We start from the raw sequence: 18,937 nt of genomic DNA, 5'->3' as shown, positions 1-18,937 counted from the left end.
TCAAAATCAGTGAACTCTGTGTCCGTGAATTTACGAAGATCCCTGGAAAAAAAAAATATATATATATATTTTTAACTAGCGTTCTTGGTAAATTCGATGGTGAAAGGAAGCAAGGCGAAGGAAGTGCTTCACAATCGTTGGGTTTGTCCGATTGTCGCTGTGTTGTCCAATGTTTTATTTCTTTATCTACTGTTCTTGTCGCCCCTGTCTCGTCGTTTTAGCCCACGGTGTCCGTCTGTGCTGTAATGATTTTCGGACGTATTCCTTACGTAGGCTGATGTTAGCTGTTGTCTGTGTGTTTGCATGTTCATATTTTCTGTCCGTTATTGTTTTTTTTTTTAAATTGGGATACAGTATCATGTCTAAAGTAACATCTATAATCACGATGCTATAACGTTTCACCACACAGCTGGTCAATAAATCCTTGGGCGAAAAATGCATGCCAATGCTCGCTCAGAGCACGTCTGGAGGGGTGGAGTCCCCACCCCGCTGAAGGGTGGATGCAGTGAGCGGCGCGATAGCTCCGGCACTAGCCTGGACAGCTAGGAGAGGTTGGATACACTTCGACCAGACCACAGGCTCCTTGGGTGGCTGAGGAGGGGTCGTTACCACAACGCCGAAATACCATAACGCCGAATGTCAAAATTGACCACAACGCCAACAGCTAGAAAACTGCTGTGTACCACAACGCCGAAATAACAACTGAATGAAATTGTGTGTGCTTCTTAAATGTACTTTAACACCGAAATACAACAATCAAACCTAACCTAACCTAACCTAACCTAACCTAGTCTAGTCTAACCTAATCTAACCTAACTTAGTCTAACCTAAACTAGTCTAACCTAACCTTTGTGGCAGTCCTGCTATGACATTTTTCGGCGTTAGTGTATTTCGGCGTTGTGGTAATTCGGCGTTGTGGTACACAGCAGTTTTCTAGCTGTCGGCTTGTGGTCAATTTGGCATTTCGGCGTTGTGGTGCGTCCCCGCTGAAGGAGTCCCAGAGATGTGGCAGAGACTTGGTTAAGCACCTTGTGTCGCTCTTAGGATGGGGATTCATAAAATCAAGCAGAGTTTAGCCGATAAGTGAAGGGAGGTTTGGCATTATACTGAGATGGGTTGCCCCAGCCTCTCGTTGTTAGCTCCTCCTCCAAGTTGCAATGAAATGACGTGTTCGTTTTTCCCTGCGGCTCTAGGGAGCTCGTGCTGGTGCATTCAGCCCTACACGGGGGCTCTTCAGCTCCTGGAGATATTTCAGATTACTTTGCGCTGAAGTGAGGAGATCGGTGTTTTCGTTGGACAGGTGATAGCGGAGGAGGACGGCAAGTTCGCCTTCATCCACGACGCGGCGCAGATCCGCTACGAGGTGTCGCGCAACTGCAACCTGACCGAGGTGGGCGAGATGTTCGCCGAGCAGCCCTACGCCATCGCCGTGCAGCAGGGCAGCCACCTGCAGCTGGAGATAAGCAGGAGGTGCCAACCCCGCGGGCATTCCGCACGATCGCGTCCGCAGATGTACTTGGAAGTGCGAATCTCACACTGGAAACTGAGACCTGGGCCCTTTAACTATTAACGAAAAAAAAAAAATAACTTGGCGGGACGTTAGATTTTCAATGATAATTTAACTACTTGACGAATTATTGCTTTGTAGAAGACGGTTAAATGCGGTGCAAAAAACGCTTAATACTTTTTTTTTTCACGCCTCAAAAAATGTGGCTACCAATGGTTTGTTTGCCTAGTAATAACCGATGCACTACTTCTCACAATCAATGTTGCTATGTTAGTAATATCTAATGAAAGCTACTATCCAGCGGATGGACCCAAAAGTCTTAAAAATCTAGGTCTCAGTCTCGGCAATAAGAGATTCTCTTCCCCCCCCCCCCCCCCAGCATTGTCGCGTCCGTATGATGCGTCGAAGCTGATGCAGATGCAGAAGACATGCCGTTTGAATGGTTCACTTCCCCTCTATGACGTCAGGTGCTGATTGCACTGGCGCATCTGTCTGATCAAAGCTGGCCCAACTTGAACTTTCGAGGTCAGACAGCATCATCTGCAGCTGACGTCATGAACAATATTCGCCAATAAGAAGCATGACGAGTACAAACAAAGTGTAAGATAATGCGAAAATAAGTATTCCAAACAAACATTTTAATTTGAGCTTTACAAAATTTCCTCATGGGCACTATTTTGTTGCATTTGTTTTCCGTTAAACGGAAAACGAGCTCAACGCTTGCTCGTGCAACTTCGTGGTCAAAAAATAACAAAAAATAATAATTTTACAATATTAAGGAACATTTTAAATGTCACCGACCCAACCTTTCATTCTAGTTTCGATATCCTAATCGTGCGAAAAGCAACTGTTATGAGTAGACTTTTAGTAAATATTATTTAACTTTCAAGCTTGATGTTCAACGGAGATGATTAAAGAAACGATAAAGACAACTTGTATTTTTATACAAAAAACTGTTCAAATATTAAGGTCTACATGATTCAGTTTATTAAATGTAATTGTAAGGGGAGCGTCATCGACATTTGAAAACTGTTATTATTTATTAAACCATTATTTTTTATTACAACGAAACGTAACAAACATCCGAAGATGCAAGAAAGCGGGATATTCGAGCGTCTGACTTCATGCACAGTCATATTTTAGATTTCTACACGAATACAAGTATACAATAAAAACATCCCTTTGAGCACAGCATACAGGAGGAGGTATATTTCGAGGTACTATTTCTTTTGAAATTTTTTGGAAACGTTCGGAACGTTTCTGGAAACTGCTGTAACATTCTGGAAACTTCCGGAACAATGTGAAAACTTAATGTACAGAGTATACTATATATTCTCCAATATTTCAAAATGAACATCAATTATTTTCTAAAACTCAATGGAACGAAAATGTTCGAATGTAGTAGTAGTAGTAGTAGTAGTAGTAGTAGTAGTAGTAGTAGTAGTAGTAGTAGTAGTAGTAGTAGAAGTAAGTTTTGAATTAATTTTATTTCAATCCTTCTTTTTTTATTTCTTTTCAGTAATATTCTCATCACAAACTGTTTCAGTAAAAATTGTTAGATAAAGTTTAGGATTTTAACAAGAACTTGTAACTATTTGACCGTAATTACTAAAGGAGTTCATAATTTTTATCCTTCAACCCTTGTTATTTATACCCTTGCAGCAATGACTGGTCGAATCAAAATGGTTTTTTGACAAATATGTTTAGATAATATTTATATCTATGCCATCCAGTGTATACCAGCAATGACAATTCTTTATAATTTTATATATAAAATTATTATTTCATATTAATATTACAATTAAAGCTCAAGATTGTTATTACAAAAATTAGTAATAAGCTAGAGCAGTTACAAAACTATTAAAATTATTATTTTTTCAATTTAACTGTTGATGTTTTTATTTTATCGTTCTAAATCATTTAAAGGGCTATTTATTTTAATCTAACACTATTACCTCTTTTGTATTTGTTGTTCTGTCACAAACATTATCAGCAGACATTTACTAATAAGTGTTACGTAACGTCTGTAAAAATCGCGCGAGTGTTTGTAATTTATGTCACTTGCGCTAATTAATTGCATCACACTTGGTAAATTTTTCTTGGAAATTTTTTGTGACGAAACAAGCAAATGCAAGACAGGTGAATTAAGTTTAAAATGTATTGTAAAATGAAAACAAAACGCGAGGCCGGGACTCAAGCAGGGGTGTGTTGTTCCCGGGTGGACCAGGATCCTGGACCTGCAGAAGGACCGCTACTTCGAGACGCTGTCGGGGAAGTACTGGAACTCGTCCGTCAAGGGCACGTGTCCCGACACGGACGACAGCGAGGGCATCACCCTGGAGTCCCTGGGTGAGCTGTCGTCTGCTCCCGGCAGCGAGCAGTTTTTTCACCTTTATAACCTCTTTAATCATCCATGTGTATTTCGCCATTTAAGTGTTTCGTTGTGACGGAAACGGACACAATTTACTTTTTCGCTAGGCACGATTTTGATTGGTTGATTCCGTTCAACATTCAACATATTTTAGTACCCGTCCTATTTTAAAATATATTTCATAGATACTCAAGCCATCCAACTTGTAAAAACAAACATGGCTGCGCTAATAACTTTTTCGGTGACGTCATAACCCTCCTACTCAATTTGACACGCAATATTGGAAGGTGTTTTGGAAGCATAAGATTGACAGCACGCCAGGGCTTAGAGGTGATACCGCGCTACTAGCACCTGCGAACGGCGCACTTACCATCCCGCCTCACTAATACAAATACAGCCCTGAAAATTCGGCTCTGCCATCTTGAATTTTTCCATCTTCTCGCTACAATTTTAATTGTGAACTATTTATCCTAATTTTCGACACGTCATATACCTCCCAGACCTTCTATACCTTTTTTCAACAGCACATGCACTAACTAGTCTGTAGTCCCTGGGCGAAAATGACATTATTTCACGCGGGCGACTACAAATATCATGATAATCACTCCAGTTCAAAAGTACTGACTTCAACAAGCATCTAGAGCTATGTCATTCAAACAAAAAAAAAAAGGATAAATGTTTATTGGAAGCGGTAACATATTATTTTTAATTTGCAAATTGACGAACCCCAATAATTCCCCCTTAAACCAAAAGGTTTGCAGGGCTCCAGATGTTAATGCGCCATTTACAAAGAATTCAATATTTATTAAAAATATGTGATCTCGAATAGCATTTAAGAGCCATTTCACTTGTCTATAAAAGTTATGTTTCATGGGTTTAATTATAACGTTGTAAGAAAACTTAAGATTCGAGGAGTTATTTCTCATTTCGTCTGTGAAGGCTGTCGTAGTTGTGACATTGTCGACGCAACACCCAGGTCGCTGTCCTTCCTTCACTCTCCCCCCCCCCCTTCCGCAAGGCTCCCTCTGACGACAGAGAACCGCCTCTTTGCAATAATTGCATTGTCTCTCGCCTCGCGCGAGCGCCGAGCTGGCAAGTGGTTTTGTTGCCGCGGGTTCAGCAGAGTTCACAGAGTATGGGTTCAGCAAGCTCCAGGGATGGTCGCAACGGGCCGATGTCAAGCGAGGAATTATTGGTTGCGCGAAGAAATGTTTTGTCGCCAAGAGACCGGCAGAAGTAGAGTCTGGGAGGCCTCAAGTCTCGCCTAGTCATATGCCGGGGGGGGGGTTTCGCGACCGAGGTCCTGTGTTCGAGTCTCTGCTGGAGTGGCAGCGCCCAGCGACCCGTCCATGCACAGGACGGAACAGTGTTGGGCGAATAAACGCCATCGCATAGACATCAGGTGCGAGAATATTGAACTCACAGAGCCCAATCCAGTCCTGAATCCCTCCTCCCCTACCAAATCCCAAACTCCTAACTCTATCCCATTCCTTCTCTTCCAGTGGAAAACACTGTTGGTGTCATAACCTGAAGTCAATCCATTACAAATGCAGCCATTACAACTAATAATACTGTTATAATTGATCTCGGAAGCTCGAGCCGTTACAACATGTATTTTTTGGACAGTCGTATAGAGACGTGGAGGAGGTATTGTCTTAAGAACATGGCCCCCAGAAGGGTGGGGCTGGGTGGACCCCTGGGTCCAGGGCCCAGCCCTGTTTATATTTATCTCAGTGTGTGAAATTAAATATACATACTCGCTGTGGTTATTTCAAATTAAAATAAGTTTATAAATAAAGCTTAGTTTGGACTTATAAAACAGTAACCATAATTTTACGCTGTATTTTCAGGTTAAATAACATTCTGAAAAGAGTGTATGTAAGAAATAACCATGCAATTATGTATAATGTAGCACGTGACTGTAAAATTTGGAGGGGGGGGGGTCGTCTCCGATCCTGGGTCCAGGGCCCGTAACGGAATGTGGAGGCCATGCTTCAGAATCACACCGCCTAAAGTTCCGTAGGGAGGAGCTGAACTGTTGCCCCTTGGATGGGCAGCCCTACAGGATTTTTCTGGCAATGGTTTGTTTGTTCAGCGATTGGAAGGGCAGCCCATCCAATTTCTGAAAACATGTTTCTCTAAGTGTTTAAATAATCCTGAAAACTTGCCCCTTGGAAGGGCAGCCCATCATGATTTTTCTGACAGTGGAGGTTTTTGAAATCTTGTCTGAATTGTTGCCCCTTGGATGGGCAGCCCTTCAGAATTTTTCTGACAGTGGTTAGTTTAGGTTAGGTTAGGTTAGGTTAGGTTAGGTTAGGTTAGGTTAGGTTAGGTTAGGTCACTTTACAAACTAACCACTGACAGCAAAATCCTGAAGGGCTGCTGACCTTCCAATGGGCAACAATTCAGTCGCCCCGTCCCGTAGATGCGTGTTGCCGCCCTCAGAGCTCGCGACGTGACTTGCGTGCCTGCAGGCGGGGTGTTCATCGCCACGCTGTTCGGCCTGGCGCTGGCCATGGTCACGCTGGCGGGAGAGATCTTCTACTACAAGCGCAAGAGGACCACCGCCGTGTCGGCGCAGAAGCCGGGCGGCCAGCCATTGCACGACCCGTCCGCCCGCAAGCTCGTCACCTTGGCCAAGGACTTCCGCCCCGTCGGAGTCGGCGGCGACAAGGCCATGCCGCGCGTGTCCTACATCTCCGTGTTCCCGCGGGGCCAGCTCTACTGAGCAGGCGAACTCGCGGAATAAACAAACAAGAAATACGTACGCCCAGGGGCGCAACAACAGGGGGGGGGGGGGAACAAGGGTATTTTGCCCCTCCCCCTCCCTTCTGAAACCTTGAAGTGGGGGCAAACGGGGGCAAAGAAAGTGCTGTGTAATCAATTTTTTAGACAATAAAACTGCTTAAATAGCACCATTTTCCACCTTGAAATACAAAATTTTCACGGGGGGAGGACCCCCAAAACCCCCCACTTAAATAGGGGGGGATCGATGATCCTTTATAAAAAGGTATATTGCCCCCCCCCCCTCCTTTTGGAAATTTAGTTGCTGCGCCCCTGCGTATGCCCACAATAGCCGAATTTCAGTATCCGCAATCCATACGTTGAAAATTAGTGATGGGACGAACCAATTTTTTTTCTTAAAAACCAAATATCAAAATCGATTATCTGAAATCCTTAACACCAAAATTCGATCATCAAAATCGATTTTAAAGTGTCTCAAATATTAAACTTAAAATCGATTTTAAAATACGAATATGGATCTCAAGATCCAAAAATTAAATAAAATTATGTGGAAAAAATATAGTTTTAAAAAAATTATTAGAAAGAGCATTTTTGGAGAAAAATAAGTTTATTGTCCGACAAAAATGTTCCCTGAAGTGCTAGACAAACTTTTCTAAAGTAGGTACTTTAGCTGGTGGCAAATACAAACATTTATTTGTTAGTTTCTGTAGAGGTTTTCCCTTTTCCCTTTTCTCTCGAATATATAATCTTCCTAACACTAAATATGTTATTGTTTTTAGGATATTTGAGACATTGATGATTTGTTTGGCCCATTCTGGCTAAAGCCTAAACACAGGGGTAAGGGATACCTAGTCATCTGATGGTTTTATTTTTGGCGCCATACAGCTGTTCATACAGCACGTGGAACTGTTATAACCGTGTATTGGAATACTATGCGGGTTCTTAACATAGATAACTGTTGCCTTGTGAACCTGTTAGAGAACCGATTTGCTTTCTGTTATTTATCTACTCAGTTTTTTTTTTAGTGTGGAGTGCCGGACGCTGCACGTCAAATAAAGCAATACGTAGTGTTTTGATAACTTGTATAATACGAATGTCATTCTGCACGAAATAAAAAGGGCCAGACTCAGTAAAACATGGACTTTTCTGTTTATTTGTAACACCACATCCAAGCATCATGGGGCGGTGGATATACACCCTCCCCCTCCTCTCCAGAAATCATAAATTTTCTATCATTTCCACTAATTCAAGGATATAATTTGAAAGCAAACAGCAGACAAAGAGGTTCCAACCCCCTTACCTTTCGACGAAACGAATACCCTCCTACAAGCATTTATTATAGAAATATTTACACACACATACTTTTCCCCGTAGGATATCATTCCTGATTGGCTAGAGCTTTTTATTTTAATATGTGGGTGCTATTGGTCCTTGTGGACCGAGATGTCTAGCAGACCATAAACAAATCCTTCTTTCAATGTATGCTCGGCTTGGTTTTATGGAATTTTTTGAGAGAAGTGCCCACATTTTATTCTAACTCAATATATCTTGCCCGTTTGTTTGATGTATGCATTGAGATACATAATGGCTTCGAGAATGCATGTATCGTGGGGTAACTGGAAAACGCTTGTTAAATAACATAAACATGAAAAAATATCTTGTCCACATTAAGACAAAATTGTGTAATTGCCAAACATTTTAATGTCTACAACATCCATAAGTAATATGCTTTGCTCTTCCTGAACTTGATTTGGAAACTCAAGTCATGGTTATAACGAAAAACTAGATTTCAGAAACTGGACATACCAACTTTTACCAATAACACAGACGGTGATAAGCTATTTCTTATGGATATTTTAGACATAAAAAAATTCCTTACAGTACAACCTACAGGTGTAGGTAGATTCCGAAGTACCTTTTTCTTCTAGAAATGTTTTGGAAACTTCAATAACTCTTGGAACATGCTATATGCTAGCTAATATTCAAAAAAAGCTCTATTAAACATTTTCTCATATTCCATGCAGCGAAAATATTTTGAAAATTTTAAATCAATGCATCCAGCATTGAATGCCTTAACGAATTTCATATTATGCCTACTAAGGTAGTTATGCAATTATTTTTGACCTTCAAACATTATTTTTAATCCCTTGCACTAGTACGTGTTTTGTCGCTAAGAGACGAGCGGCAGTGGAGTCCAGCAAGCCACCAGCCTCACGTTCATAAGCGGTGATTTTACTACACATGCCATTATATGAAAAACAAGTAAAATCAACTTTATATGAATTATCTTGAATTCTAGTGAAATTTAATTTATATGTAAGATTGATCAAAATATCAAAATTAAAAAAATATATTACAGAAAAATAAATCTTCTTATGCTACCAGAGAAAATAAAGCCCCACTTAAACTTTAGATACATATCATCATTAATTAATTATCCAGCCACGACCATAAATTATCGCAATTGATAACCTTATTTCTATTTGAACCTTTATCTCAAAAATATTTGCTAAGCTTTCTTAACATGGAACTGTTAAAACTAATGCAAATCGGTGGAATTTCACTGAAAAAGACCTGTTTGAACTTTTCTAAATAGATTAAACAGTTTCTCATTGAGATTCCACTGATTCACAGTAGTTTTAATATGTTGATATTTAGAGTGGGTTGAATTCACGTTGCTGAAAGACCGTTTGGAACACGGACTTACACAACTAGGCCCCGTATATCTAAACACCTGGCGACAGTTAAGTAAATTCTTTATGGGCCATAATTATTGGTCTAAGTTAGTATTCTCTGTAAGTAGGTAGGTTTGGTATGTTCTGGGACACCAATGTGTGATGGAGGATTCAGGGATTCGAGGCGACCATCTTGGATTACATCACTTCCGGCCGCCATTGTGGATTACGTCATTTCCGGCGACAAAAACACCTCAAAGGACCTCATTGCACCAAAATTTCCCTTTTCCGAGGGAAAATTTACCTTTTCGAGAGATAATTTAATTTTTGAAGAAAATATCCCCCTTTTTACCCCTGAAAAATATCCCGAGGTGTAAGATCCTCAGGGGCGGTCGCGAGCTCCTCAACGTGGGTCTATTCTCCTCTTTTGTATAGTGGTAGTTTAACATGTAAATCCCTATACCTGACATTTAGCTTATTTATTAGGGCTCAGATTTAGGGAGTCACGACGGGAATCTTAGATTACATCAATTCCGACGGCCATTGTGAATTACGTCACTTCCGACGGCAAAAACATTTTAAAAAACCTCATTATACACGAAAATTCCCCTTTTCTGAATTATGACGTCACGTCCACCATTTTGTTTTCTATAACCTTCCTCCCTTTTCAATCGTACGCCCCACTCCTGTGCGTTACACTTTTCGTTACCATGACATCTTCGAACGCCCCACTCCTACGCGTTACACTTTTCGTTAACATGACATCATCGAACGCCCCACTACTACGCGTTACACTTTTCGTTAACATGACATCTTCGAACGCCCCACTCCTACGCGTTACCCTTTTCGTTTCCATGACATCATCGAACACCCCACTCCTACGCGTTACACTTTTCGTTACCATGACATCTTCGAACGCCCCACTCCTACGCGTTTCACTTTTCGTTACCATGACATCTTAGAAAGCCCCACTCATACGCGTTACACTTTTCGTTACCACGACGTCATCGAACGCTCCACTCCTACGCGTTACACTTTTCGTTAACAGAGTATCATCGAACGCCCCACTCTTACGCGTTACACTTTTCGTTACCATGAAATCATCGAACACCCCACTCCGCTTCGTTGCACTTTTTGTTATATCCGCCATCTTTAAAAAATTTTTTTAAAAAATAACAAATTATACCGTTTTAGTCTGCTGGAGGCAGCCATCCGGTTTAGTGGAGACTGCCATCTTGATTTCGTCTGATGTATGTTGTCATTGAGTTTTGGTTCCTAAAGTACGCTAATGTATGTAAGGATGTATTTATATTTCCTACCAGTGTTGTTATGAGCCTTATAAACCAAAAAATCCACAAGTGTTGTTAAAATAAATCAAAAAATCCACAGTAATTTTTTTTCAACACCACCGTTTTTTCTTAAAGACATAATCATGCATGATGTTTATATGAATAGTCTGAGATATATGTTATCATATATCAAAAAGAATCGTCTCATTGTTTATTTTTAAGTAATGATAATTTTAAAAACAATAATACGTTAATTAAATTTATTTACTCCATCATACACCGTTCCGGACCAGAAATTTCTTCAGAGTCTTCACTCAAGTAATAATCTGTTATAAACCAATTCAAGTTTGCGTACCCGAGTTAAAAAAGCTGCATAGAAGCAGATATTTTAAATGTTCACGTATATATATATTTTTTCTCAGAGACCATGTTTGCGTATTCGTTTTTAAAAAGCTGCAGAGAAGCAGATATTTTTATTGTTTCCGTATATAGTTTCATTTATTAGAGAGCAATTTAAATACGATTAGCTTGAGTAATGCAAGTGCAATGTTACAGTAATAATCAATTTGTAGGTAAAATCTTATTTATTCAAATAAAGTCGGACTTTTTGCAACAGACAATTCTCAAGAAAACGGAAACTATTTTCAACAAAGTCTCAGCGTCCATTAAATTAAATTGTTTATTACTTCATAGTAGTCACAGGACCAGAAATCTTTGAGAGTCCTAAACCACAAATAATAATTTCTTCTAAAACAAGTCAAATTTTGCGGATTATTATTTCAAAGCTACACGGAAGCAGATATTTTTAATGTTTTCATATATATATATATATATATATATATATATATATATATCCGTTTCCCTAAAATTATTAATAAAAGAAAAAAACACACGCAGGCTTAATCGTGCTCGATAACATTATGCTACAAACAAATATGACGAATCACATTTGTAAAGTATTAAATGTGCCCCCTTTTCACAAGAGAGACCATATCCAACACGTATCATTTTACGTTTCAACTTGATGTCTGATCGCTATATAGTGTACTATATGATGCAGCTACAACATTCACCTCGGCCATTTCTGCCGCTACGAGATGCACTTCTTATCGAATGAAAATAGTTTATTTTTAAAAGTCGTGACAAGAAATTAAGTAAATAAAATATGAAAAAAAAATATTTAAAACTATTTAATAAAACACACACATCTTCTCCCCTCGCTAACACAATACAATTCAGAGGGCGTTACCCACCCCCTTCACAATAGCCCACTCCGCAGTACTTTCCATACCAGCCATCAAATGCTACGTCCACACAACTATTCACATACACAGCTACAAAGTCGATAGTTCGGGATACGTGCCTAATATATCCCCTCCCACCGCAGCAGCAATATCCTCCACCACAGTCAGAGTGGAGGTGTTCATAGGTACATCTGCGATGTCTTCCCTGGACTCTTCGTCTTCGTCAATCGCAAGAGCTTCTTCCTGGCCGCTAGCCTCATGACAGCACGCATAGAACTCCTCCTCAACAATCTTCTCGTCACTGGCAAGGTACATCTTACTAGCTCTGTTGATAACTACGAATGATACGTCCTAAGGGTGCAATGGTTCCACTATCCCCACCCCTCTACCCATTCTATTGCAGCACCGTTAGTGCGTGCCAAGCGCACGCGCCACTGACGCACGGACTTTGACGTCAGCAGACCTACCCCCTCCCCCCTCACACTGACCCTTCCCAGCCCAAATAGCTGTGTCATTTAGACCTGTCGCCACACGTCCCCAGCCACCTAATACCATTTTAAGAACCTTCGACGAGCATCCCGACCTCGTAACTAGTGAAAACTTTCAAACAGTACATGAATAAATAAAAATAATTAGTTACTTAAAACTTGCATTAATTATCATAAAAAATATACAAAAATCACAAACATAAAAAATTATACAATCATGTACAAAAAATAAAATTACAATTTTTTTTACAAAAATTATATATATATTTAATAATTTATTTTCTTCTACAAGTTCAAACAACAGACATTTATTTTGGAGCCTGTTCATTCAGCGAACAGAGTCTGTTGGTTCTCAGTTGCAGCCGATTCACACAACTAAGTGTCCATCCGCTACCTTTTCCGTGGTATTCTTCTTCTTCTTCGCGACAGATTTTTTCAATACCATCATTTACAGACTCTTTTACGTTGCTACCCAGGTAAATAGCACTATTCACCGTCTTGAATGCCCTGCCACAATTCTCGTCTTGATACGATTCAGGTTTACCATGGATATTTTCTAGAAAAGGGAAATTTTCTCTCGAAAAGGTAAATTTTCCCTCGAAAAAGGGAAATTTTGGTGCAAAATGAGGTCCTTTGAGGTTTTTTTGCCGCCGGAAGTGACGTAATCCACAATGGAGGCCGGAAGTGACGTAATCCAAGATGGTAGCCTCGAATCCCTGAATCCCCCATCACACATCGGTGTCCCAGAACATACCAAACCTACCTACTTCTGTATAACATATATAGTGCGGGTAAAAGGTCTTGCGTGCTTTTCAAGCGAGGGTTAGTGTGGCAGAAGGTGAAGTAGGGGAAGAGAATGCTTATCAGTTGATCGCGACCAAGGAGGGGAAAAAAATATCTTTGGGCGGGCATTTTTTTCTCGGGTGCTATACCCGTTTAAAATATGTTTGTTGACCATGAAGTAAGTACCATTTTGAAATTCAGCCGCTGAAGAGCTGCGGTTGGTTGGTTGGTGATTCGTTTTCTCAGTGCTTAAGAGGCCGTGTCACAAATTTGCGCTCCTATCTATATCAATGTTATTTTAAAAGGCAGTTTTTCTCAAAGTCTATAAGAGGTAGGGGCCGGAAATTTTGCTTACTGAAAGTATACAATACATTTAACATAACCGCTTTTTTCAAATTTAGTTATCATATCATATATTATTTCTGTGATGAAAATAATATTATCAATATTTTGATTTGTCCAGATACATTGAAATTTTGCTTATATTTATAATTATTTAGCAAAAACTGAAAACGCCATTGAAATGTATTGCACATTACCTTCCGATCAGTGTCTTCATGATCATGATGGGTTTATAAACCTGGGTGTAATCAAGTCTTTAACAATTACATGACAACATTTATACTTAATAATTTGGAGATATGCCTTTTCTATCCTCAGCCCCTGAGCTTTTACTATCTGGTCTGGCGACGGACCTGACACTCTTCAACCACCCCAGGGGTCTCCGATTGCACATCTTATCATAAAAAAAAAAAAAGCTGTTCGTTCATTTGTTTTTGTGTTCGAGCGAAGGTTTACTTCTCCATAAGTGCCACAGACTTCACACATTTATGCCAAGGGAATATTCCGCTGATGTGACGCTATACGAATGTATTATTCGCGACCATACAACTTTTTTGTTTGTCATCGGGAAAATGACGCCGCAGTTTGATTTTTTGTGGTGATATAAAATAAATTTTCTTGCTAGGGAATGTTCATTTTGAATTGAGCATTTTTAAATGTCAGCGTAGAATATGCTTATCTGCCCATTTTGTTTCTTTCCATAATAATGAGTAAAGTTAACATTGTCATAGACATTTTATTATATTCGTTTGCCGTCCAAGTACAAATGTCACACTATATCGCACATAATTCTATTTTTTACTAATTTGTTAGTTGTCATTTTATTTAAGTTATAAATAACAGTAATAAAAATTATTACTTAATAGTCCAGAATAGAGATTGAGTTATTATTCATTTAATAGGAGTTTAAAATATGGTACTACATACATATTTATATTATCTTGTTGTCTTCTTTGTAACTTTACTGGAAGAATGGCATTTGGTATGTATGTTAACTCACAATGAAAATACTTCAGAAGTACTCAATTAACAGTGAACAACCTAGGGCCTATACTAATTTCATTATGTTCATGAAATATAATTGATATTACTAATAATGAACTGTATGTGTTTTGCGTAGAGATATCGTACGAACTGTATGTGGTACAGACCAACATTAGCTAAGACTCTGTAAATAAGTAATTTCAGTTAATGTGTAGAGAATATTAAAAGTTAGAAATAATGATATATATATAAAACAATGCAGAGTAATCAGCATAAAAATAGAAGTTGTTTTTACGTAGCGCCTACTGGAATGTATATTTTGTGTTGAATTATGTGGTATGATTAGTATTCTCTTATTGTAAGATGTGTTTTGTTAAAATCTTATAAAACATCACTTACTGTTGAAGGATTTTCATTTTTTTTGTGATGATCTTACTTAAACAAGTTTTAATTATATTACACATGTATATTTTAAAAGCATTTTAATGTATACTTATAGAATTGTAATAGGCTTTATACGGACTCTCACGATGCATGTGAGCATCTATAATTAATAGAGACCGGAAAAATTCGCGGATTCATTCGGCGATAGGCTAGAAGTCAAATACATATACCTTTTAGATGATTTTGCTATTGGCTTACTGTTCATCTGGACGAATCTCAACCAATTATAAAACACCAACCAAAGAAGGATCGAATCACAGACAAACAAGCTGAGACGACTAACAAGTCAGCAGCAAATGAACTGCCGTTATTTGCCCGAGTGTACAGGGGAATGTGCAGTCTATCCTGAAGGCCGTCGAAACCGCGAATTTTTCCGGTCCCTAATCTACATCAATATTATAGCCGTTTCACAAGATCAAATATTTATTGAATTCAATCTGTTGCATTCATTGTACATGATTTTCGATATGTACATTGAATTCAATACAAATTGAAGATGTTACTCAACTAAGCTTATTCTTATTAACTTATAAGTATTTTGTTTGTTCAGTACATAAAAGTAAAAGATTCGTTATTATTTAAATAATGAGCATCTTTAAGCAATAACGTTTTCAAAATATTTACATAAACATAATGGAATATATTTTTTAAATACTTTATATCTACGATCACATCAACGGCAGTATTATGTAATCAATGAGGTAATGAAATATCCTGAAAGGATATTTTCTTCTCTGTAAAGTAAATTTGTAATGCAGCCCTCTTAATGTTAGTCTTGTGAGTTATTTCGTCTTCTAATATGCTACAGCAATGTATAAAATTAAGTTTTGTTAGTGTTTTAGTCTTGTGTAATGTGATAAATTCAATATTTTTTTTGTATGTTCGTATTCATAAAGGTAGGCTACATATCGTATTAAGATAAATAGTAATATTTGTAAATTTAAATTATTTGAAACAACGTCGATAAGAGGTTCACCTACCTCTGTTAAACTGTATGATGGTGCATTGTAAAAAATTAGGTAGTCTGACTTAAGTGAGATTGTATTTAGATTGTGTGTGATGCATATGCAATATCTAAGCATATGCATTTATGTTATTATCCTTTTAAAACGTTACATGATGAATTTCGTATACTTTTTAATGTCAACTAACATTATTTTTCACGGACTATTACATCCAGATAAAGAATAATTACCACATGTTTGAAGATTAATTGTATTCCGATACGTTTAAAGTATTAAAATTTTTAGTTTTAGTTTTAGATACGACTCATACTACATTTGTTAAAGTGAGGTTTCTTGATTCTAAATCCCTGCATCTGCAATTTCCTAGTGAGCCGCCGGTCAGATTGTCATCCTCTCAGATTGTCGAGGAACCAGATACATTTTTCGTCGAGTAAACTCGAGCTGTCAACCTTCCCACTAATCCTGTGATAAGGGTATAGTAGCTTTATCACGCGCTGCGGCTACAGTTCCTTCGGTTGAAAAAGCCACTAAATCTCACTGTTAAAAGAGAGAACTTCTAGAGCAGAATATTGGAAATAAACATTTACTGACACGGCCTCTTAAGGCGCGAAAGCCGCTGAAATTCATCGTCAGATCAGCGAAAAGTATGGAGAAAATAATTATGGCCGATGTAATTGTTTGGAAATGGGTTAGAGCTTTTATAGATGGCCGCACGAATGTTCATGGTGAGGAACAAAGTGGGTGACCTTACTGAAGATTTGTTGCAGAAAGTTGACGAAAAAGTGAAAGGGAAAAAGTGAACATAAGTTTTAAGGTTTCGTCGTTATCTGGCGTTCTCGGCCGGTCTGTTTCGAGCCACGCGTTCCATCGGGCTGTGGAGCCCCGCTCAAGACTTTTGACCCGCACTATATGGAACTTCAAGAATAAACAAAGAGCGTGTATGTACTTTATGTATGAGCACAAGACGTTATAATTATTTGGCATTATTCAAGGAAGTATAACGAATATTTCAAAATTAATATATAGCGCAGAGTTCGTCATATTAAAGAGAACCAACAATGTACCAAATATTATCGACGCTTTGTTTGTTCTAACACCACTTTCCACCTCAAATTTACGAAGAATGCGAGTCACAAATTTTCCAGGGATCTTCGTAAATTTACCGTTATCAACTTAAATTTACGAGAACAAAGTTTATTTACTTTGAACAAAAATCCTCAAAAATAATCTTGACATACTAGGAAAGCATTCAATAACTAGTTAAGATGCATGCAAAAAAAACACTTATTTATTTTACGTTTATGCTTGCTTACCCTAAAAGCAGAAATCGAAAAATATGGCGTAGTTTTTACGAAGATCCCGTTATCTAAAATTTCGAAGAACTCTGTTTATTTGAGATTAATTCTTCGTAATTACCTGTAATAGGTATCTAAAAGTGTCAAAATTATAAGTAAGTCTGAATAATAAAACAAATGTACAATCTATGTTCGTTGGTTTCAATATTAACAATATTAACTGCTGTAAATGCAGCAATTAGTTCAGTGTTAATAATTTATATATGAGCATATGTTTGTCAATTTGTTTGTCACATGAACTAATTGCCATACGTGCCACTTCGTTTAACTTGCTTTTGCACACAACTAGCCAAAACGCTCACGCAAGGATAACATTTTCCGTTTTTTTTCAAAAAAGATTCTTTGGAAGAAGAAAATTTACCATGAAATAATTTGTAATAATACAAAACATATATTTAAACTTTGTAAAACCAATTTCTATGGTTATTTTTGCATATATGAAATTCGTTTTCTGACATAACATCAGGATTTTTCTAATAGTAGTGTTTTTGAAAGGTTGTCTGAATTGTTGCCCATTGGATGGGCAGCCCATCAGGATTTTTCTGACAGTGGTGTTTTTGAAAGGTTGTCTGAATTGTTGCCCGTTGGATAGGCAGCCCTTCAGGAATTTTCTGACAGTGGTTAGTTTAGGTTAGGTTAGGTTAGGTTAGGTTAGGTTAGGTTAGGTCACTTTAGGTCACTTTACAAACTAACCACTGTCAGAAAAATCCTGAAGGGCTGCCCATCCAAGGGGCAACAATTCAGACAAGCTTTCAAAATCACCACTGTCAGAAAAATCCTGATGGGCTGCCCATCCAAGGGGCAAGTTTTCAGGATTATTTAAACTCTTAAAGGAGCGTGTTTTCAGAAATTGGATGGGCTGCCCTTCCAGTCTCTGTACAAATAAACCACTGTCAGAAAAATCCTGAAGGGCTTCCCTTTCCAATGGGCAACAATTCAGTCGCCCCGGAGGTACTGGGACAACAAAAAAAAAATCCCGTGTAATAATCCTAACCCAGTATTATTGCGAACACAATTTAGTAGAGATACAGTTGTTTCCATTTAAATTTACAAATATCTGTAATTTTATATAAATATTATTGTTCCATTCACTATATATATATATATATATATATATATATATATATATACACACACACACACACATATATATACAGTGCGCGCATATTAACTCCATTTTCGCATTTAGTCGCGAACTAAAATTCCAACTTGAACGTACCTGGAGAAATATAATTCCAATAAATTTATTAAAAATATTTGTAAACTGTGAGGTTAGCCGGGACGTCGGACGCAGGCCATTTCAACAATGACTCGGGAACGTAGCAAATAGAGATTGAACTTAAATATATATTAGTAAATGTAACCCACGGGGCAATTATAGAACACTAGATATCCTTGCACTTGAAACAATTGTCAACGTATTTATGGCGTAAATCAAACACGGTTACCACCGCAGCCAAGTTCTCGGCTTCTGTTGGTCGCACGGAGCAACGTTAACGGAAGAGCTGGGCATTGCCGAGCTGATCCGTGCGGGTCCGTCTCCGTCTGCGTGCGGCATCCGAGGCCCCCAGAGATTGCTTCGGAAGGTCCGAGCGCAAAGTCTCGCCGTGGGTGGGAGCCCACGGAACAAACGGGACCTGTTATCGGCGAGTGAGTCACGTCTCCCCGAGCTTGCCGCCGTGAGGGGGGGGGGGGGGGGGAGGGAAGGAGGGAAACAAAAGGCCCGGAGACAAGTGCGCCTACAG

The 18,937-nt window shown here is 38.6% G+C and overlaps 1 protein-coding gene across 1 annotated transcript in view; it reads left to right on the top strand.

Moving 5' to 3' along the window:
- LOC134528076 (ionotropic receptor 25a-like) overlaps nt 1-7,752 on the top strand; it is a 90,712-nt gene extending 82,960 nt beyond the window's left edge. The window contains exons 15-17 of the mRNA XM_063361316.1: nt 1,301-1,470; nt 3,735-3,856; nt 6,353-7,752. Coding sequence (XP_063217386.1) covers nt 1,301-1,470; nt 3,735-3,856; nt 6,353-6,606 — 546 coding nt within the window. The 3' untranslated portion in view covers nt 6,607-7,752. The remainder of the gene's footprint in view (nt 1-1,300; nt 1,471-3,734; nt 3,857-6,352) is intronic.
- The last annotated feature ends 11,185 nt before the right edge of the window (nt 7,753-18,937 follow it).

Source organism: Bacillus rossius, chromosome 1 (genome assembly GCF_032445375.1).
Source record: "Bacillus rossius redtenbacheri isolate Brsri chromosome 1, Brsri_v3, whole genome shotgun sequence".
NCBI lineage: Eukaryota > Metazoa > Arthropoda > Insecta > Phasmatodea > Bacillidae > Bacillus > Bacillus rossius.
The sequence above is the reverse complement of the archived record's forward strand: the minus strand, read 5'-3'. Positions and strand labels throughout refer to the sequence as shown.